Below are 22367 nucleotides of genomic sequence, written 5' to 3'. Positions count from 1 at the left end.
GAAAAACTAATCACTGAGCTTAGTTCTAATGAGGGATGCCTTAGTGACCGAAAAGCTGTCATTTGAGTGGCTGAGCAGCACTGTTTTCTTTCCTTCCCTCTCACCTCTAGGCCAGGACTCCTTAGAAATAAAACATTAAGGAAAGTTAGTTATTAAGATGGTAAGGGCAATATAGACTACAGAAGTGTATGTATCTTTGAACTGCTGCTCCCTGTAAAAGTCAGAGACTTCCTTCAGACACACGATGATTCCAGCTTGACAGACTGTGAGTTTCAGTATGAATGTTCTGTGGCAACTATTTTTCTTAATGTTATTTTTCAGCTGTGTGAAATCAGGGCATCTTCTCGGGAGGGCGCTTACTATTCAGAGTTTGCAAGGCACGTGTGTAAGTCTCGGTGTAAGTGCACTGAGTTCACAGTATGTAGTTGAATCCAGGGGCAAGTTCTGGCACCTGTCGTATTTGCCTTCTGGATGCCCTTGTGCCCTAGTGCCCCACAAATGGGAGCGCTGGCCTGGGTCGTGGCATCGCCCTGTGTGCAATAAATAGCTGCCTGCGGCTCCTTTACCTCTCTTCCTGTCTTCCTAGGATTGGCTTTTGCCTCTTGCTATACCTACTCTCTTTCTTCTTCCCAGCTCGAGCCTCAGGCACAGAAGTGATTCAGCTCTTCCCTGAGAAAGGAAATATGGGAAAGATCCTCCCCGAATACCTCAGCAACTGGACCATGGAAAAAGTCAGACGAGGTAGACACTCTTTGCACATGCTCCCACTCTTGCCTTGAGTTAGGACTAAGGCAAAGTTTGCTTCTTTGGGAACCCCCTTGACATAAGGCATAGCAGCCAGCAGATGAAATGTTTCCATCATTCTCCAGTCAGCCAGCTTCTTGTAGGTGTTCTGAGTCTGATGCACCAGATTCCTGGAAGCGCTAGAAGTGAACTGTGGGTGTAGGTGCTCGTGGCTCTCCAAGGCTGCCTGCGTACTGATCATTACTGGTTTTATGACGGGGGATGCCTCTCGTCAGCTGCTCTCGTCATGAAGGTGGTAGGCCCACAGGCTCAGCCTCAGGTCTTGTTTGCCTTTACAGAGGGGGTTGAGGTGCTGCCCAATGCTATTGTGCAATCAGTTGGAGTCAGCGGTGGCAAGTTACTCATCAAGCTGAAAGATGGCCGGAAGGTAAGGAGGGGAAGACAGGCTGCCAGAAGACCTTCCAACCCTGCCCTCCCCTTTCCTCATTCTTACTCCTTCATTTGATACTGGTAGATTAGTTTTCTTGGCAGCTGCCATTAACCTGTCATAATTTTCTGAATGAACTGTCTGTCCTCCACTAAAATAAAAATGATGAGAGCCAGACCAGACACACAGGAACCATTTCCCATTGCTCCCTTCTATCTGTATCACAGATTTTTGAGACCTTACTGGGGTGGCAGATTTCTATTCAGATGACAGGGAATATGTCTGTGCAGAGGGGGTGGCACTTTATAAAATGAAACTTAAAATGTGTTCTGTTTACCAGAGTTAACCAATGATTTTTTCATAAAGCCCCAATTCTTGATGACATGATGTACAGTTGCTCTGTCCACAGGTATATGTGGAAACTGTGATAACTGACTAAATTATTTCATTTTGTCCTCAGGTGGAAACTGACCACATAGTGGCAGCTGTGGGCCTGGAGCCCAATGTTGAATTGGCCAAGACTGGCGGGCTAGAGATAGACTCTGATTTTGGTGGCTTCCGGGTAAATGCAGAGCTCCAGGCCCGCTCGAACATCTGGGTGGTAAGTGTGCAATGATGGCCTGACCAAGCCTGAGAGCAGGTCTGCCTGGTGGTGTGTGACAGCTTAGCAGCAGCTCACCCACATAGGGTCAGCGTGTTTGGAGGCCAAGAGTGGAGAGCAGAAACACGTGAACTGCTTGGCTTGCCGATCAGGTCTGGCCTCAGGCTGCAGGCTTATGGAAAAGGAAATGAATGGCACACATGCCCACAGCAGTAGGGCTCTCCTGGTTCTGCTGTTGGCGAAGCCATCGGCATCACCCTGGTGCGCACGTGCTCAGCTTTCAGACTGATCTGCTGTTCCCTTTGCCTGAACATGGGTCTAGAGAATGGAGATGAGGGAGTTTTATAACATTCTCTAGAAAGGAAAATTACTCCATTTTCATTTTCCTTGAAGACTATTTTTAGCTGTTTTTAAAAATGTGTTATGACACAAACAAGACTATGGTATGTAGGAACCATGAGGTAATTTCCCTATTGTTAGATCATTACAACTGTATTGTGTTTGATTATGGACTCTGCAACTGAAAACCTAGGAACTTTGAAGGGTGTTTTTCCCTTAAAGCTTTCTTTTTTTAAGGTAAAGTGTACTGGATTTTTAAACTTGTTATAAAAGCAATACACGCTTAATATGGAAGACCTAGGCCAAAAGGAGAAAAGGACAGTCACCTGCAGCAACCACTGATATTTTGGTGTATTTCCTTCTCTTTGTTGTCTTGCGCACAGGGTTTTTTCCCTTTGTTGTAGACACTCACAATGAGCATACTATATGTAAACATTTGTATTCTTTTCTTTTTCACTTAACATTTGAATGTAAGTTTTTTCCTCGTTGCTTCAGATTCTGGAAACAGTTTAATGTCTATATAATATTCCATTAGCTGGATTTCAGAGTGTATCTCGCCGTTGCTCACATGTTGGATTTTTAGGTTGCTTTGGGGGTGTCTGAATAGCCACAAAGATGAACATAGGGTGAGAGAGCTCACATACCACATCCTTTGTGCAGCTGGCCTTGTTCACCTCTAGCCTGGGGTTCTCTCTGCTTGAAACACTGAGCTCTCTTCTCTCACGTGGCACACTGTAGTGAGGAACAGTGCCGCACCTTCCTCAACTCGCTTACACACTCCTCGTGGGCAGAGTCTGTGTCAGGTCTGTCTCTGCAGCCCAGACAGTATAATGCTTTGTACAGAGCAAGTTCTCCATAAGTACTTGTTGAATGAATGAAGGAATATTGAATGACCAAAAAAATCTTATCTTGCAAAAGATTTCTACGTTAAGAGGCAGTTAGACCTAAAAACTGGTTTCCACACAGGAAGAAATATTCTGCAAATCATGGTTATTAAATATCTTATTTCTGCTGAGGGCAGAATGAGAAGAAATAGGTGTAAGCTGAAGCCTTGAAGATTTCAGTTACCTTTACGGAAGCATAGAATGTCTTTTTAAAAATGGAACCTCGACTATTTTTGATAGTGTAGGTAGGATTCTGGCCTGTGGATGGAAAACATGAACATTGCCAGCATTTTTTGAGCCCCAGAAGTTTACATTCTGTCCTTAACTTGTTTTTTTATCATGTGCTCATGTAATGTATTTGTATCCAAAGGCAGGAGATGCCGCATGTTTCTACGATATCAAGTTGGGTAGGAGGCGGGTAGAGCACCACGATCACGCTGTTGTGAGCGGAAGATTGGCTGGAGAAAATATGACTGGAGCTGCTAAGCCGTACTGGCATCAATCAATGTTCTGGTAATAGATTTGTGCCTTGAGGACTCAACTGGTTAGAACACAAAATTAATGGAACCAGAGTTATGTCATGTGGTTTCCTTGTGGGTCAGTTAGCTTCATACACAGTGGGGAAAATTCCATCTCGTATCCATGCATTCTACTCCCAAGCCACCTTCTGGTGAAAGGGTTCCAGTTGGCACAAGTTAGACGAAATGAATGAATGGAGATGGCATCAGTACTTCTGCTGAAATAGTGCAGAGCTCCAGCTACGGTAGGTAGTACACAGCTATGCTCTTAGACGCGGGGGGCAGTATATTTTACTTGCTCTTTGCTGCTAACTCTAATGAGCCCAACCTACTGAGAAAAGAGGCAGACCACTCATATGTAACCCTTAAGGCCAGCAATGCAGAGTCAAACATATATAGGCAGCTCTCTGGAGAGCGAAAAGTTAGCAATGGAAATTCCTGAGTACTGGAGCTGGGCCCATTTGGCCTGCTGTCATCTTGTTGATTTGAAAGATGGGGTACATAAAAAACTTCAAGATTCCAGAAGCCTGTAAGCAGCTTCTGTTGGGGAAATTCTCAGCTGATGGGAGTACACTTTAGGACGATCACACACTGTTTCATGAGTGGGCAGCAAAAAACATAATAGACGGGTTTCAGGGTCAACACATGTAAGATAATGCAGTTAGGAAAAAAGTAGTTCATAGCTCTACAATTATCAGTCAGGTCCCAGAAACAGAATCCAAGAAGTCATTGTAGACTGTTCTCTGAAGACACCAGTCCAATGAGCTTCTGTGGCCAAGAAGATAACAAAATGTAGAGCACCAGAAACAAAACAGCTCAAGTAGCTTAGATGATTACAAAACCATGGTGTGCCTGTGCCACAAGTATTCTGTGAAGTTCCTAGCATATTAGGAACAGCATGATGATAACAGGAAAAGTTTCCAAGAAGAACAATTTAAATAAAATGATCAAGTGGATGATGGTGCCTCCTTATAGAAAGCATTTCAGCCTTGAGAAATGAAGGCTAAGAGGAAATATTGTCAGTTAATAAAAAGCACAAAATATCTCAGATTCTGAATTCCATAAACATGGAGCACTCTTTCAAGTTTTTTTCATCTTCAAATTTAAATTTATTAAGACATTCAGCTGTGTCTATCAGGCTACATCCAAATTTGCTACTAAAAATAAAATAAAGTCACATCTCACATTAGGAATACAGAGTCTGAAAAAAACTTTTTGAGCCAAGCCTATTATATAAATAAATGACTAGTTTCTTTTCATATCAAAATTCCCATAAAAAGTACATTTCCCCCTCCCCAGTTCTACCTGTAGCCATGATGAATGTAAAAATTTAAATATGACACATCCTTGTCAAAGAAAAGGTACAAAGTCTATTAACAGCTTTAAAAAAATGACATTTGCAGAGTGTGATCATAGTTATGTACTCATTCCCAAAGTGCAAATATTGCCATAATTTAACACTGTTTTGATTCAGTTGCAAGAATTAAATATTATACAGGATTGAACAGTACACTTAGGGCTTTTATCAGTGCCCTAAAGCCCTTCCCACTTTGATCTCCTACACTAACGTGGACTCCAAAGTGCTCGCCAGAGTTTTAGTTTACTTCACACAGCCAATACAGTATACAATGTATTAACAAAAGCTTCATATACAGCAAAATATTGAAGACTCCATCATAAAGTTCAAGGGTCTCAGATTACATGAATGCACCCACAAGGCCCAAGTGCCCACCCACCCCCCTCCCTCAAAGTGCTTACAAAGTATGAGCATGCTTCAATCTTTTAATACAATCAGTGCTTTTACATCTTTGATTTCATTTCAGTGCTGTACAAATAATCACCTGACTGAGTTCCAATTAACTGAGGGAGAAGGAGGTGGAGAAAAGGCTGGTCACTACTCATACTTTGTAACAAGAATAATCCTGTGCCACAGAAACTGAAGTGTCGGTCCCACCTCTGCCTGCTTCCTCCCATGCCGGCCTCATGCTCCTTATCCTCAAATCTGATTTTATTTATCCCTTACAAATCAGGGGCAGTTTCTGAAGCTGCTGAGGTTGAATAAAGTTTTTAAAAGGCAGTTTTAGAACGAGATAAAGGAAGGTAGTGAATAAGTCAACGTGGGGAACCCATCACTCCCCACATGTGGTCGGGGGTAAACACATGATTCAGTTTTGGACAGTGTAGATCACTGTATGGACACATGATATGTATAGTGGCTTGTTAAGTTAAAAGCTGTCTGGGATAATCATGCTTTCTCACGATTGTCCCCACGTGCCTTAGCAGGCGACAAATCAGTTTGGCGTTTCTCTGGCTGTCACACATACCAGGTTCTGTGGTTGGCATGAAAGTGCAGTGTCCTGGAGAAAATGCACTGCTGTGTCATTCTTCACAACACCTCTGACAGAACACCTGCTTCTCTTTCCTTCTGTAGGAGTGATTTGGGCCCTGATGTTGGGTATGAAGCTATTGGTCTCGTTGACAGTAGTTTGCCCACAGTTGGTGTTTTTGCAAAAGCTACTGCACAAGACAACCCGAAATCTGCCACAGAGCAGTCAGGTAAGGAAGCCCAAGCACTTCTCTTGGAAGAGTGTTGAGAAGCCGTGGTCCAGATCCTCCTGAACAAGGGTCTCCTGTATTGGCTGGAGGGAACTGTCAGTGAAAGCCTCTCTTCATGTCATGCTTTAAAATAAACCAAACCCACAGTCCTCGTTCTTTAGTGGTCTGAGAGCTGGTGAAATCAGGGATCCTGGTCAAAGCATAGACTTGAGATACTGTGGGTGTCCATCCTAGGCTCTGGGCGGCGGCCAGCTCAGTAACTCTGTAGTCAGGTTTGTTTTGAGGGACTAGGAGGATCTGCATGATGAAGAAAACCTGAACGTTTTCAATGGTATTTTTTTCTTCCTGCTAATCCCAAGAATTAGGCCTAAGAATGTTAGTTCAGGACCTGCTACCCTCCTCGGGCCCTGGGCACTGAAGAACTGGGCTGAGTGGCTCTTGAGCTGCCTCCAATTCCATGTGTCAGATCTTAATGCTAAGTTTTCTTTAAACGGGAGGCACCTCTCTCAGAATGAACTTCTCTCCCACATACATCTCTTTCATTAACTCCTAGGCCTCCTCTCTCTCCCTTCGTGACCTTGGCTGAAGTTATTTAACCTCTGTGTCCTCTTGTTAGAGGCGTTCCAAGGACAAGTTGCTCTTTAAGAGGGAGAAAGCAGACATGATGTGGATATGAGGTCCTTTTCCTGTGTAAGCTAAGTGGATTCCATAAATGCACGCCTTGATTCTGACCTCTCCTGGGAGTGGATTCAGGAGAGGGACCCAGGGACTTAGAAATTCCAGGGCACAAGTCCATCCACTGAGCAGTATTACATGAAGTCCGGTTGTTCTCAGAGGACAACGTGCCCTCTCTCATGCTGCCACCACCACCTCGCCCAGGAGGAAACACTTGCACTATGGTTTTTCCACATGGAAGTGCCTTCTCCTGATTCAGCCAGTGTCTCTCTCGGAGTGCCGTCCAAAAGAACATTCTGCTGTGATGGCAGTGTTCTGCCTCTGCTCTGTCCGATACATTAGCCACTAGTCACATGGCTCTTTAGCACTTGAAATGTGGCTAGTGCAAATGAGGAACTGAATTTTACATTTAATTTAATTTAATTAAAATAAACTTTAATTTTGAATTAATTTTAATTAGGATAGCTGTATGTGGCTAGTGGCTATTGTACTGACCATGTAGCTCTAAAATGTTCCTCAGAGGACAAGAGCAAGTCATCTGTAGTTTGAAAAAAGATACCAGGAAATATCCATACTGTAAATTTAAAATGCGATAGGAAGTTTTGGGTCAGACTGACCCGGTGCCCAGGAGCTGGCAAGGAAGAACTTTTGTTGGCTTTGTCGATGGAGAAGGCCAGTGTTTACTGAGGTGGCATAGAAAAACAAGTCATCTAGAAGCAGCTTGAAGCAGGTGTCGAAAGATACTTTGCCTTCTAGAATTTCCAAGCTCATAATAACTGACTTTGTTTTGTTTTGACTTTGCTTGTTTCTTTTGGGGGTTGGCCACAGGGACTGGTATCCGATCAGAGAGTGAGACAGAGTCCGAAGCCTCAGAAATCACTCTTCCTCCCAGCAACCCTGCAGTTCCCCAGGCCCCCACTCAAGGGGAGGACTACGGCAAAGGTGTCATCTTCTACCTCAGGGACAAAGTGGTGGTGGGGATCGTGCTGTGGAACATCTTCAACCGAATGCCGATAGCAAGGAAGGTAGGTGCCTGGCAGAGCTCTAAGAAGGAGATGGGAAGTGTGGGCCGGAAACCCTCCTGTGACTTCATCGGGTGCCCTGCCATGCATTGTCCACCCAGGTCAGACTGTGCCCGAGCAGAACAAAGGTCTAGCCTTGGCTCAGGACTGTTTCTTTTCTACTCCGGACTTGGCTGGGTGGCCTGGCCGTTGGCACATGCTCACTTGGCCTGGGTAGAAAGCCGTTCCCACACGTCCCTCCCAGTGTGAAGTGGGGACTGGCCCAGGCTGCCCTGTCATAAAGTGCGGCCCAAATGCACACGGAGTGAGTTATACTGATTGTTACCATCTCCCTTAGATCATTAAGGACGGTGAGCAACATGAAGATCTCAATGAAGTAGCCAAACTCTTCAACATTCATGAAGACTGAGGCCTCCGTGGAATAGGCAGGCACTTCACTGTCCCTGACAGCAACTTGGATGGGTAAAGGAGCATTTTTTATTCAGCAGACGTCCTCTGGATGTATGAGTGTGAATGATCAAGTCCTTTGTGAATATTTCAACCATGTACGCAATTCTTAACGTTCACATCACTAAATAAAACCTGCTTCTTCTAAATTAATTTCTGTTCTCTTTGAAAGGGAGCGAGTGGGTGAAGGGAGGAAAGCTCTGCATATTAGAGAGCAAGCCAGTTGGAGCTCCTACCAAGTGCATGATCTTCCTCAGCCTTGCTTTCCCTGCTTCACTCGAAACTTTTTTTGGTTCCCTGAACTTCTCCCTCGCCCCTCCAGACCTTTCTGTATTGGCTTGCTGTTGCCCTTGCCCATAGCACTTGATGCCTCTCCCCTCCTCTGGGGAAGGTCCTGGTCTCTATGAAGACTTTCCCGACCTTTCCAAGCCTGTTCCTTGTTTCCGTGTCTCCCTGCTGCTCTGCAGCTTCCTGGAAGCCGGAACTCTGGCTTTACTGTCTTGCTTAGGGCTCGCTCTCCAGAGCTTAGCACAGGGTCTGGCTCATAGTTGGTACTTAGTAAATCGTTGAATGAGTGAACACATAAACCTGTGGACTAGACTCTGCTCTACCTGGAACAACTCCTGTATGTACCCTCTGGCCCCAAACTGAGTTGGTCGTGGGAGGGGAGGGCAGAAAAGACATTTATTGCAAACAGAAACAAAGGATCAAAGACCTGGTGCTTCATGGCTAAACCTGGAGCCTGACTCTTTGAGAGATCATGGTCTGTCTCTCAACTCCTTTGCCCACTGTCCCCAGACTAGAAATCTGTCCTCTCCTAACCCCTTTCATCTCAAATAGGCTTATAGGCATGCCTCACTTTATAGATGATTTCCTGGGAATAGAAGCCGGTTTCATAAATCAACTCACTTTTTGAATTTCAGATTACTTATCTTTTAAAAATCAAATCTTATTTCAATTAAGAGGAAATTTTTCCTACTTTCAAGTGTCCATTATGAATCTTTTTGTAAAGAGAAAATTATTACCAGGCTGGATTTTGTTTTCAATCTTGAGTTTGTTTAAAGGGAGTTGCAGCTACAATGAAATCTCTTCTGAACACTAGAACAGGACAGATGTCCACTTTAAGAACTAGCTGCACCAGAACAGGTTCTTACTAAATGTATACAGGTTTAGTGAAATAGGATCTGATGCCTGGCATATCTCAATCTTTAGGTAGAAAGCTCATCTAGTAGCATGTGAAATGGGACTTATACAGTAATACACCACAAGATCCTGAAGCGTTTCACAAATTTTTAAAAAGATCAAATTATGACTCACCTTGTTATGTGCAATTTAGTCTAATTCTTTGACGGCTGTCATTCTGTATGGAATGTTGTTAATAATTCAGTGAATTAAAATGAAATGATCTCTTCATCTAATCAGTATTCATTGAGTGCTTACTATGAGCCAGGTAGATGGCAGAATAGGAAGATGGAGAAAACATGGCCACTTCTTCTAAGGAGCTCCTGGTGCCAGTGAGGAAAGGAGACATGTGAGCGCAGAAGTATGATACAGTCGGATATTTCCATAGGAAGACACACAAAGCACTGCGGATACACCAAGAATGGAGATTAACCAGCGCGCCCATCCTTAGTCGACCACTTCTGAAAGCATCACTCGGTCCATGTCCCTCCACCTCACCCCCTGTTGAAGAACGTACATGGACTCGCTGTCAACAGCCACATCAAGTCCAAAGCCTTCCATAGTGTTCCTGACCTCAACCCCCTGTGCCCTGTGGGCCTCCTTTCCTGTGATGTCACATGCATGTGTGCATCTGCACATACACATGTGGTTTATTGCCACCTATAAACTTGTTTGTGCTCTTCACATCTGGAACACCATCGCTATTCCCTTCTACAGATCCAAATCCTGCTCATCTTTCAAGGCCCGAATGAAATCCCACCGTGGTGACGTGGTACCAGTTGGACTAGTGCCTGAGCATGATTTCACCTCTGAACTCCAATTACACTTAATGCCTTTGAACTTGATTGTTCTTTAAGTAATTCTCTGCATTATTAGTGTTTGCTCCCTAAGTTAATTGTAAGCTCTCCCAGATCAGAGGCTTTTTTCCTCAGGATGGGGCAACGTGCCCCTCCCCTCAAAACCCTAGCAAAGTGCTGACCAAGTCCGTGGTTGCTTGGTGGGGCGATGCTTACTGTAGAAATGAGCCTCTGCCTTGCAGCCTCTGTTCTCTCTCATCCAGGTTATCAGACCCCCATCACTTCCCTCACAGCCGCGACTTGCCACTTAACCCAGGATGCATTTAATCTGTCTGGGTCCCCAAGGATCACAAGGAACAATTTCTAACTGTTCAGATGAGCAGTGCCAGCTGAGCTTTGGCCCTCGATAGCCAGCCTGTGATTCGGCCACAGCACAGTGCAGGGCTAGTAACACCCTGCAAAGCTGGGGCTCTGCCAAAATATCCAGCATTTGGAGCCCACCCATTTGACTTCAACTTCGCTTTTCTTTGCCATTTTACAACCGATACCTGATGGCACCTCGGTACCATGCCATGACGGTACTGGCCCCTAGCCATTGGTAAGGCATGGCAAGAGACGTCCTCATACTTTGGCTAGAGAGATGGACCTGAGGGAAGGAAGTGTGTTTGATTGGAAAGGGGTCAGAGTAAGCCTCTTAGTGGAGGATGAGGTCAACATATGTGACTTTGTTGTTCTAATCAACAGAGCCTGTTTTGGAGACAAGAGGCTTAAAGCAGAAAGGGATGGGGGTGGGGAACCCACAGTGACCTACTGCAGGCTGCTTCCTTGAAGGAAAACCAGCAGCTTCTCTAGAGACCCGTTTGTACAAAAGAACCCTCCCCTCCCTTCCACCACTACCCCTTCCCTTTCCCGCTCCTCTCAAGCTTGGCTGCCGCAGTATCCCCTCTGTCCTTCCCTGACTCCACCTAAAGCCGGCCACCCTTGCCGCCCTAGCAGTTGTTGGGACTCGATCCCAGTGCCTTGCTCTCTGGTCAGAAGGAAAGTCCTGCTGGGCCTGGAGGTGAAAGAAGACTGCTTCTGGCCTCTTTCCCATCTTATCAGGGAATTTCTGGTGGCACAGACACACGTACACAAAACCACACACAGAGACACACAGCTCAGGCCAGTGATGACGTTCCCCTGCCTGGCTGGTTCTACAGATGGGTGTGACTGGGTCAGAGTACAGGGAGGGTCTGAGTATTTAAATACTGGACTGCCAAGCCCTGGTTGGAAAACAGGGATCATCTCAAAATGAACATTTTGAGAAAGAGAAACATAGCCCCTGACATCTGGAAGCTGGCTGGGACTGTCAGCAAGGCCTTGGTGTTGCTAAAAACTGGCTTAGTACTCCCCACTAGGCTTGGGTGTTGCGTTGAACAGAAACAGATTCACAACACATTAGCCTCATACAAGGCCATCCTGACCATGGTGGATAGAGTCAAAAACAAGACCACTCCATAATCACGTGTGAACACAGGCAAAAATATGAACAGTGCCCAAACCACAGATATGAGCAAACCCCACCCCACATTGTGGCTAATCCAAGTGACTGCAGCTTCCTGGCCAATTACAGATGGAGCCTCATTCTAGTCTGCCCTCCTACTGGATACCATTTATTTAACGAGACACTTAGTCGTCGAATTATCCCTGCTTCCTGACAGCACCCAGTCCAGAGCAAAGCCTGGCTTCCTTAAACCCTTCCCCAGATCACCTAGCCTGGCCCAAATCCTATAATGAGTCCTTCCCAGCACTTCTCCATGGTGTGCATTTGCCTTCGCTGCAGTGAGCAATAAACCCGACTTGTCCAGGCACAGAGTGCCCTGGTGGTCTTTGGCTGATGGGCACTGACAGTTTGGAGACAAAGAGCCAAAATACCTTCCAGAGGCCCGCCACCAGGCAGAGACCCCTTTGAGTTTTGCCTAGGCTTGTACTTTCTTGAAGACCTTACCAAGTCCCAGTGGAGCCTCCAAGGTCTGTGTCTGAGTTGGAGACGCACAGGAGTCCCATTTGGTGTCTGGACAGAGGTGACTGGCTTCCCAGGCCGGGTCCCGACTGTGATGTCTTGATATTTGCAGCACAACACAGAGGTGCTTCTGGAGGAGCACCCAACACGGCTGTTGAATTTATAAATACATACACACGTTCATAAATGGTTTTATTGGCCAGCTAGCAAATATACTGTGCAACCACCGTATGCCATGGGCCGATCGGCCCTGGTGATAAGAAGATGAGTAATATTACAGGCCCTGCCCTCGATGGCTTTTTAACCTAGTGGTGACACAGACAGGTCAACAGGAACTACCAGCGCAACAGAAGTGCAGGGAGTACGATGTGTGAGCTCAACTGGAACTTTGGTACTCCTCAGGTTGGTTGCTTTACTGTTACGCTTCAGCCTTGTCCAGGCTTTTCCCTCACTGACCAAACCATGGTCCTTCCTCCATTCTTTGGTTGCACATTCTCTGTCATCACTAAGAACAGAACATGAATATGTTTACTTAACTGCACATGTGTAATACGCTGAGACCAGAGAATGCAGCTGATAGTCTCCTTGTCCAAAGAGATCAGTAGCCCCTCTCGCTTCCTCTTCACTTTTCCTTAGCGCCTTTATCTCCCCTCCTTCCTCTGCTCCTTGTTTCTCTTCTCCCATGGCTGCTTCTTCAGATTCCAGGAAGTGCTCCCTGCCCGCGTTTCTTCCTCTCGAAGCTGTGGAGCACAGCGGAAAGAGTGCTCTTCGGGATTCGAGTCTCAGCCCGGCCATCCATTCCTGGATGACCCAGAGCAGTTACCTTCCTAGATCTCGGCAGCCTTATCTGACAGCGACAGACTAGATCATCCCACCGCCCTCAGCTCTAACCTCCTGTGTATGGAAAAGTCTCCCGGGTGCTTGCAAGGACTTTCTTCATTTCTCCAAGGACTCAGTTGTCTTTCATCTCTAAGGTCTAAAGCAGATGCTAGTGGGACCCAAAGACCATAACAACCGTCTCCCCACATTGCCTCTGCTGTCATTTTGGCTCAACTAGATTTACAGGTCCTTTTTGATTGTTTGTTTTAGTTTGAGGTTTAGGAGTCTTTGACCTAGCAAGTTATATCTAGACCTAGGCCCCTAGAAATTTCTCCTTGCCTGATTTGCTCTCCATGGAGAGTCTGACAGCCTCAAAACTGGGCTCCATGGAAGGTGGCATCCTTTAGTCCCTAAAAAAGACTGGCCTCAAGCCTGGAATTTCCCCAGCAAGGCTTTATGGTGAGACTATTCTCAGCCATGATCCTAGCACATACATTCCTACCCAACTGTTCAGTGTCTCCCAAGCCCCAACAAACACACCCTGCAGAGCTGGCTGGTATACAGCCACCATAACCCAGGCAGCTTTCAACTTGATGCTGAGATAATTAGCTCAGAAAAAGCTCCCTCATTCCATATAAGCCTCAAGTTCCGAGACTAGCCTGATACCTGCTTTGCTCTTAGTCCATGGCCATTTCCACACAGGCCATGGCCTTGGCAGAGCCCTGCCCCCAAGTGCAGAGACAAGTGAGCCAGGAAGCTTGCAAGCTTCACCTCCCAGCTCTTACTATAGAGATGAAGGCAACTGCATACAGGGTGGAAGAGGATGCTTAAGAATCATTGTTCCTCCAGAGGGAAAGGGGAGCTTTAGGTGTTTCAGAGGCCAGTAGAGCCCCTCCAGCTTGAAGCCTTCCATAGCCCGAGCCTGAGACCTTCAGCCACCTTTACTGAGACCAATATCCCAAGCAACCTGAGTGGAATTTTGGTCTCCCACTCCCGTGGGAATCCTCAAACTAATGGCACAGTGTAGGGGCCAGAGTGGCGGTGAAAACAGGGAACCTGTGGCTTCAAAGTCACCCCCACCTCAACCTGGCCTGGACCAGTACCAAATTCTAGGAGGAAGGCCACAGTGACCTCTTCAGCGACTTACCAGTTGGACTTTTAGTAGGAGTCGAGGGCAGCTCAAGGCTCAGAGCACTCCACATTTGTCCCCTTGGTGGCGCCAGCCCTTGTCCTGGCCTGCTCATTGGAAAAGGAGGCTCCCAAAGATCTCAGCTTCTAAGTGAACTCCCGGGTCAGTCCTCAAGTCCCGAGGAGGAGGACGGAAGGAGGTTCCCAGACGCCATCCCCTCCACAGGCACTCACTGTGCGAGGTGGAGACTTGCCAAAGGATACCTCAGTGGGGGTTTTACACAAAGTCGAAAACATACAGTTCCCTCCCGGGCATACCCCGTGCGCTCCAGAACAGCGCGGCGTGGTGGGGCCGGGACCGGCCGCCGAGGTCTCCAGGGGGACTCCCGCCCACCCCTCCCCTCCCAGCTGCCCCGCCAGGTCCTTCCCCGGGAGTCCGAAGCCACTCCTACCCACCTGCTGGGGCTCGAGGAAGTGGGGGCAGGAAAGAAGGGATTGAGGGGAAGTTTCGAGGGGTGTGCCGGAGACGGGGAGGATTCTCATGAGTCAGCAGATCGGGCTCAGTGTGGCTTCACCGATTCCCGAAAAGAGGCGCTCGCGGCAGGAGGCCGCTCCGCGTGCAGCAGCAGGAGTAGAAGGTCGGAGAGCCGGGCGGGGCACTGGACGGGGCGCGGGACCCGGGCGGGGCCAGGAGGCCGCTGGCGAGCGTGGACCGCTCGTAGCCGCGGAGTCGACCTCTCCCCATCTCCTCCGCCCTCTCTGTAGCCAGTTCCCGCCTCGGCCCGAGATGCGGCGCTGCGCGCGTTCGGCCTGCAGGTGGCGCAGCAGAGGCGCCCTGGGCTCGCTGCTGGGGGTCGGGAGGGGAAACTCAGCACCCGCGGGGATCCCGCCCATGCAGGGCGCGCGCGCCCAGCAAGGGGGCGGCGAGAGGAAGGCAGGAGGGGCCGCCACAATCCCCACTGCCGCCCGGACCCGGCGCTTCCACTCGAGTGGCGGCAGAGTCCCCAGAGCCGACCTGCTGCGCTAGCGTCCAGAAGTGGGGCTGCCTGGTGAGCGCTTCTTCAGGGTCCCTCGGGCCACCTCCCGGGCCCTCGCAGAGCTCGGGGCGGCTCACCTCCAACTAAAGGATCGCGGTTCAGGGTCAGCGTTTCCTCTCCGGGGATGGCGCTCTCGACCCGCGGGCAGTAGAATGGAAACTTTGAGTCGCGTCTCGGGCATTAGGGGTGGGTTTCCCTGAACAGCCACTCTCCAGCCTGGCTCCCTTGAGACCAAAACTGCATCTCCTGCCCAGGGATAGACTGTGGCCTGGGTTGGAGCGCGGTCTGGGACCAGAGTTTGGACTAGATGAGGGGTAGGGACTCAGCCTTGGGCGATGGTTAGGGATTTCGTGCTTGTCGATCGAGCAGCTATGTGAGAAAAAAAAAAAAGCGAAGAGGCCCATTTAGGGCTCAAACTTGCAACCTTGGTCTCGGTTGATAGAGCTTTGTGCCCTGCCTCGGTGCAGGCCCTGAGCTCCAGAAGTCATGATGCAGCTGACCTTCCCGTGTTGGTTCATGGTTATGTGGTGGCTGTTTATAGTTAACATATTGAGAATATCAGGGCACAAAAATAACCTGTGGTCAGACACCTTTAAGCTGAAAAAAAAAAGTGGCGGGGGCTCCAGTCTCACCCTTTCCAGAGTCTCCAGTGTCTGGTTATTCCCCTGATACAACTTTACATATAAATACATAGGTAGAGTGTGTCACCCTTATCTGTGCCAAGATATAAAAGCTTTGCCCTGTACTAGTGTTCTGGATACCTCTTCTCTGTCAGTCAGTCCAGCTCCCCTGCTTGCAGGATGCCCAGAGCCATCTGAGAAAGTTATCTAAGGATTTTCCATAAAGAAGAGGAAAGGGGAAAAAAAAACCCAAAGGATCCTAAACGTTCCCAGGTTTCCCTGTGTGCCAGGAGAAATACCGTCTGTCTCCCGCCCAGACCTCAGAGCCCGGGCCTCCTTCCTACAGGGCGGTGCCCAGCTGTTCCTGGAAACCCCCTCCTTTCTACTAACCCCCTCCTCAAGGTGTCTCCTCCCAGAGCACAACCTAGGCAAAGAATCCTATTGTCAAAGCTTGATGTCCCTTGTGCCCTCCTTCTGTCCCCAACCTGACCCGCCACAGTCCTCAGCCTGCCCCCTCCCTTGATGCTCACATGCTGGCTTCTCCTCCCAGAGCTGGACCTCTCCCTCCAGCCTGGCCCTGCGCTCCACTAGGTGACTGGGAGAGGATCTGATATACTAATTTGTGTTAATGTGATAATGGGCGCTAATGGGGTCACGTGCTAACCATGGGCCAATTTCTAGACCAGCCTCATTGCTTCAACCCCAAGTCGAGGCTGCAGGGATGGGAATTTCAGGCTGACTAATCTCCATAGCTGGCTGGAGGAGGCGGGGGAGTGGGAGGAACCTAAGCCCCGGGACGATCCCAGGGTGCTGGTGCCTTAGAGCTGCTGCCTCGGTTTCAGTTTCATCCTTGGCTGACACTTTCCTCCGACGAGTGGAATTGCTTTGGTTTCCCTCCAACCCCCTCAACTCCGCAGCTGCCCCCCCACTTAGACCGCTAGCTTCCCTCAGCTAGCCCTTCACTTCGTGAGGGGAGAGATGGGAAGATAATTTGGCAGCGATGTGGAAAAAAAAATGTACACGTAGACACCCTGTGAGGCACAGGCTCACATACCACACCGCCTTGCAGACACACACATGCACACGCCCTCCACAAACACACGCGCACGCATGGGGGGACTTGACACTCGCATCCAAGAGTCGAGCCCATGTGCGTGCATGTGTGTGTGCAGACACACACACACACACCCCAGCCACGGTTACACTCTCACTCACATCTGAGGGACCCACACGGACTCACACATAGGCAGGCAAGGTCCTCCAGAGACCCATCCCACACACAGATCCACACACACTCACACACTCTCACACACAAACCAGCGGCAGCAGCCCAGTTGGAAGGCTTCCTCAAAAGAGGGCTGGAAAGTTTGTTTGCTGCCAGCAAAGGGGCCTAGACATTCCGTGAAATGACTCATACTGCACCTTTATAGATGTTAAATGTTGTGTTTTTCTGGATTCAACAACAACAACAACAACTCCCCTCGACCCCCGTGGTGGGGGCAGGGTGGGGAAACTGGGGAGCGCCTGCTCTCCTGCTGGGCCTCTGTCTAGCATGGCTCAGGCCTGTCCTTGCGTCCCTGTGGGATGGGGCAATCCTGCAAGAGCAGAATCCTCTGCCTCCCGGTGCAAATCTCACCCCTGAACCGCCCTCCGGTAGGATGTGAAGTGAGTGCAACTGGGAGCTAAGACCCCTTCACAGCGTCTCCCAATTACCGCGCGTCCTCCCCAGTCCCGAGGGCCTGGAGTCAGGCCCAGCGGCCTACCATGGTGTTCCAGTCTGAGTCCTTCCTTTTCTCTCCTTTCCATTCAAGAGCCCCTCCTCGGCTCTCCTGGGTCTGTCCTTACCTCCCCCTCCCTGCACAACTCCAGGGGGTGCCATTCACCATATAGAATGTGTAGCACTCCGTGCAATGTGACTGGAGCCCCCTCTGCTCTCCTGAGCCTCCTCTCCATCTGAGGAGGGAATGCCCAGCTCGATGGCTGCTTGTGTCCCTGTCCTCTAGCACACTCAGGGGCCACAGAAATCACTTGGTGCTCTCCTCCAACAAGGCCTCCTTGTGTTGGCATCCCTCTGTACCCCAATACTGACTCCTGCCCCCAGCAACAGCTCCTTGGGCCAAGGCCTCCTTAAGTCCCCTTGATTTCCTGCAGCCTTGAGGGGAGGCACCTTTGGAGTGTCATTTGAAATCTCCACAGGGCTGTGGGGCCCAGTGAGCCTGCCCCTCCACACAAGATGGGTGTTGGGCCAGCCGATCTCAGAGGTTGAGGGGTTAACTTTGGCTCCACTGGACAGTGGCCCCCAAACTCAAGATGCTGTGCTGCCTCTGATAGGTGCCCCAGAGCAGGCGCCTGCCCTCGGCCCTGGTCCAAGGGAATCTTCCAGGCTAAGCCTTGGCCCCAAGATAGAAGCTAGGGACCAGTGGGATCAGAGACTCCAGAGGGCTTGCCCTCATTTACTGAACACTGCCTAAAGCCAATTCTTCCTTATTTTTTGCAAATGAACCTCAGGATTGGGTCCCTCTCCCTATGCCAACCCCCTACATCAACCCAGAGGGCATTGAATCTGTTTCCCAAACACAAGGCCTGCTCCCCTGGCTGTGCGTGCAATGGGGACAGCACCTCCCAGCAGCCGCTGAGCCCAGGGTGGACATGCAGAGCACTGACTCCGGGCACCTCCTATATCTGGCCGTCATTTCCCTCCAGGCAGGCTGCACAGGCCAGGACAGCCCCTCCAAGAAGTGAAACCCAGTGCTCCTCTGAAGTTTTGTAGGGGCTCTCAGGATGCCAGGGCCTGTCCCAGTAAAGGCCTGGAGGAGAAATGTAAAACTCTCCATTTTAATGAGAGCAGGGTGGCCGGGGGGAACCAAATGGCTTTCCAAGAGCCCCAGCCAAGGAAGGTGGTTTGCCAGATGAAAGTCATGATCTGAGAAGTTGCTCCCAACTACATACTCCCACTGGCATGCCTGTGCTTTGGCCTGGGCACCCTACTCCCCGTTACCCCCCCAATATGGGCCAGACAACAGATGTCTCCCAGGAAGGTATAACCTATCCCAAGGAATCCTTCTATTTTTCAGCTACTCAACAATCTTTTTAGAACAAAAACTCCTTATGATGCCCAGCCACAATCTGGGACTTAGAGATTTTTGTCCGTCCTTTGGAGCTACCTAAGGCCTCCTCATGTCAAGCCAACAGAGGCCAATCTGGAGTTACTGAACGTATCAACAGAGGAATGGTTGCCAGCTGTATAGAAAGGATTAGAGGGGACTTAGCTTTATGGGGGGTGGGAGATTCCTTTTAAACCATAACTTTTCTCCTGGCTTGTGCATATGCTTCTCATTCCGAAAGTCTGATTGATAGGCAACTCTTCTAGCATGTGTCTGTGGTGGAAAGTAAGGGCCATGACCACAGAAGCTGTGGCACTGTGGTGTTTTCTTCTGGTCACAGGTTTGAACAGAATTTGTTGAAGCTAAGGGGTTAAGGGAGGAAGGAAGCAAACAGCCACTTGGCCTCCGGAGAACCTGGAGTGATTTGCAGAACATAGGCTATCAGGCACTGCTTAAGAGAGAGGACAAAGAGGGTCTGAGAAAGTGGCCAAGGTGGAAAGGCAAGTAGAGCACAGAAGCAGGGAGATAGCCCTCCACAGGCTGTGGGCAGCCAGGAGGCTCCCAGAAGGACCCTGGCTCTGAGGACTGAGGGGACCAAGTTGGGGTTGGATAGCAGCGGGGGAAACAGGTCTGGAAGGAGAGAGGCCAAGAGTGTGCACTGGATGGCACAGGCTGGGCATCCATGGGCAACTGGAGAAGGGGAATTCCTGCCAAGTCAGGGAGTGAGCCATTGGCAGAGACATCGTGGCTGTCATCAGGAGTGGTGATCTCAGCAGGCTGGCCCCACCTGGCTGGGGCTCACCCAACGGGTAAGTGAAAGAGCGGGCAGCCAGCTGGGGGAAGGGCTGGGGAGCAGCAAGGTCATCAGGAAGGGCAGCCCAGCTGACCTGGAGCAATGGAGTCAGGAAGGTCGTTCAGGTGGCCTACAGCTCCCTAAGGCGAGGTCAGCACCAGATTTTCATCAAGGGGGTGGGGTTTGCTGTCGCTGCAACTCCCAGGTCATGGGGCTGTGGTTAAGTTCCCAGTGGTGGGGGATGGTGGGAACTTATGGGATTCCCACAGGCCATGGGTTCCAGGTCACTGGCAGGCATTAGGGTCTGTAACCGTGATCTGGTCTGCACATTGTCACCCTCTCTCCCTGCCCTTCCCAAGAGGGAGACCTCTCCTCTGGTAATTCCATGCCTTGAGGATTCAATGTTAGTTTAAACCACAACTCATAGGAGGCATCCACCATTAGTCCTCAGTAGTTTCGGGCCCTGGCAGACTTTCTCCCGAGAGCCGGGTTGAGAAAAACGATCTAAGACGGAGATGATGCTGAAGGCAGCTAACATTTAGTGAGGTCTCACTAAGCATGAGGCAACGCCAGAGACGTAGGCTATATCATTCACGCCTCACGACAGCCTTGAGAGGTAGATTCTTATAATCCCCAATTTAAAAATAAGGAGAGTGAAGCTCTGAGAGTTTAAGTGACTCGCCCAAAGGCACACAGCGGGTAAACAGTGCAGCCGCAATAGGAACCCAGGTCTGTCTGATGTTAGAGACCACTGAACTCTTAGCAAAATGGGAGTGTGTGTGTGTGTGTGTGTGTGTGTGTGTGTGTGTGCGCGTGTGTGTGCGTGTGTCTGAGAAAGAAAGAGAGGGAGAGGGAGGGAGGGAGAGAAAATCAAGGTAAAGGGGGCTTAGGGATGGCTGAGACCTACCACAATTTTGAGAGGGGAGCCTCATGGGCTAGAGGACAACAGAAAATCGTGTGTCTTCAGAATCCGGAATCCCCCAGGGAAAGTGTGCCCACTTACAAGATAAAAAAGTGGAAATCTACCCTTGGCTCTTATTTCAGGGACTCAACTTTAGGTAGCCAAGAGGTTTCAAGGTGCCCTCATGCCCCAGTCCAGCGTCTAGGTCTTTCCCTGGAAACCAGTAATCTGCAGCTGCCTTCACGGGCTATTATCCACCACCACTCCTGCTCCCTAGTCCTGTGCCAGGGAGTAGACTTTCCCAAGGCTGGGGAAAGACAGATGCGGGTGGCTGAGCAGGTCGCTGAACCTCAGGCCCTTGGGCCGCCCCCACCCCTCAGAGAGCCCTCCTCCCCTGGGGCCCCTTCCGCTTTACTGCTTTCTGCCAAGGAGGTGGCAGGGCTGAGGCCTGGCTGGGCCCCTCCCCCAGACCATGTGGAGCCATAAGTGGCAATTCCCAGCCAACTCCTTCCTAGAGCCTCCTAGCTTTAGGACCAGGTTGTGGGGAGGGGGGCAAGGAGAGCTGGTGTGGATGCTGAGGCAGGTCTGAGGAGAGGGTAAGGGGGAAGTAGAATGAGAGACTGGGGTTCAAGTGGAGACCCCAAGCACAGCTGGCTTTGGACAGGAGGAGGACATAAGCTTTTCCCCAGCACCCCAACCCTGGCTACCTTTGCACCTGCTGCACCAACCCGTCTCCCCCCAACCCTTCCCCTGATTCACACTCTCCTGGCCTCCTCCACCAGGAGCGCTAGGCTCGACTTCCCTCAGAAATCCCCCAGACTGTCCATTCACGCCAAGTGCACGACGCATTTGGCCCCGAATTCCGCGATGTTTGGCATATCGTTCCCGAATTGTGTACTCTGGGCATCTCCTGGCCTCGCCCACCCGCTTGGCCCGCCTTCACGCCAGGTCCGCCACACAGCAGGCGCTCCATAATCATCTGGAGCACAGGGCCGGGGCCAAAGGCGTCAAGCGAGTGTAGTGCGCAGGCCGGACATAGCCCTCCAGATTCCCCCGGGGAATGGAGTGGCTTTCTCTGTGAGGCATTGTGTGGAGGCTTCCCGCTGGGAGCTGCGGTGGCCCCGGGACGCGCCGCGTGGGAGCTGAGCGCGGGGCGCCGGGCGCGCGACCTGGGCCCTGGAGTGGGGGGCGGGCTCTCGTGGTCCCTCGGGGGTGAGCGAGCCGGGAGGGGAAGGAGAGGCCGCGCGGGCCCCTGGCACGGCTCCCCCTGCCGTGCTGGCGACCGCGGCGGGCCGGGGGTGGAGGGGCGCTGTTTCCACCAAGACGCCTCGTTCCTCCCTCGCGCCCTCCCCCACCCCGCCCGCTCGTGGTCCCTCCCGTCGGTCCCTCCCTCCGGCTCTTCCCTCCCTCCCGCCCTGCCTCCTTCGCGCCCGCCCCAGCCGCCGCCTGCGGGGACGTGTGTGTCTCTAGTGCAATTTCCCCTTTCGCTCGGTTGTCTCAGTGCAGGTCTCCGCTGGCTCGCGCCCCCTCCCCGGGCGCCCCCACCGCCCCCTCCCTCGGCCTGGCCCTCCCTGGCGTCTACTCGACTCCCCCCGCACTCCACCCCGCCCCCCGGGGTCGTTTTATCAGGGGCGCCGCCGGCTCACCTGGTATTTGCATCTCGCCCTCCAACTTGCCATTGGCGGCGCGACGTGTGGGAGAGCCCTGCGCCTCGCCCGCCCGGACCAGCCTGCCCCGGCGCCGAGGTGAGTCACGGGCGCGGGGCCGCGGG

At 50.6% G+C, this 22367-nt stretch overlaps 2 protein-coding genes and 1 long non-coding RNA gene across 9 annotated transcripts in view; 2 read left to right on the top strand and 1 right to left on the bottom strand.

Annotated features, from left to right (window-relative positions):
• AIFM1 (apoptosis inducing factor mitochondria associated 1) overlaps positions 1–8366 on the top strand; it is a 28154-nt gene extending 19788 nt beyond the window's left edge. For both annotated transcript variants that reach the window (XM_010968428.3, XM_010968427.3), the window contains exons 10-16: positions 634–741; positions 1083–1171; positions 1632–1772; positions 3366–3508; positions 5945–6069; positions 7573–7769; positions 8104–8366. In XM_010968428.3, coding sequence (XP_010966730.1) covers positions 634–741; positions 1083–1171; positions 1632–1772; positions 3366–3508; positions 5945–6069; positions 7573–7769; positions 8104–8175 — 875 coding nt within the window. In that variant the 3' untranslated portion in view covers positions 8176–8366. The remainder of the gene's footprint in view (positions 1–633; positions 742–1082; positions 1172–1631; positions 1773–3365; positions 3509–5944; positions 6070–7572; positions 7770–8103) is intronic.
• On the bottom strand, positions 5387–22365 carry LOC105079647 (uncharacterized). Of its 6 annotated transcripts, none has more exons than XR_012504741.1 (3): positions 14161–20941; positions 9531–12934; positions 5387–6366 (listed from the first exon to the last, which is right to left on the bottom strand). It is a non-coding gene; the product is annotated as an uncharacterized LOC105079647 (long non-coding RNA). The 6 variants fall into 6 exon arrangements; XR_012504738.1 differs by lacking the exon at positions 5387–6366 and adding an exon at positions 22243–22365 and having other exon boundaries at positions 8532–12934; positions 14161–15547; XR_012504739.1 differs by lacking the exon at positions 5387–6366 and having other exon boundaries at positions 8532–12934; positions 14161–14988; positions 15157–20941.
• ELF4 (E74 like ETS transcription factor 4) overlaps positions 22176–22367 on the top strand; it is a 38797-nt gene continuing 38605 nt past the window's right edge. Inside the window, exon 1 of the mRNA XM_074359401.1 lies at positions 22176–22341. The gene's annotated coding sequence lies outside the window, so the exon portion shown is untranslated. The remainder of the gene's footprint in view (positions 22342–22367) is intronic.

This window comes from Camelus bactrianus, chromosome X (assembly GCF_048773025.1).
Source record: "Camelus bactrianus isolate YW-2024 breed Bactrian camel chromosome X, ASM4877302v1, whole genome shotgun sequence".
Taxonomy (NCBI): domain Eukaryota; kingdom Metazoa; phylum Chordata; class Mammalia; order Artiodactyla; family Camelidae; genus Camelus; species Camelus bactrianus.
Note: the sequence above shows the minus strand (reverse complement) of the source record. Positions and strands in the feature narration are given on the sequence as shown.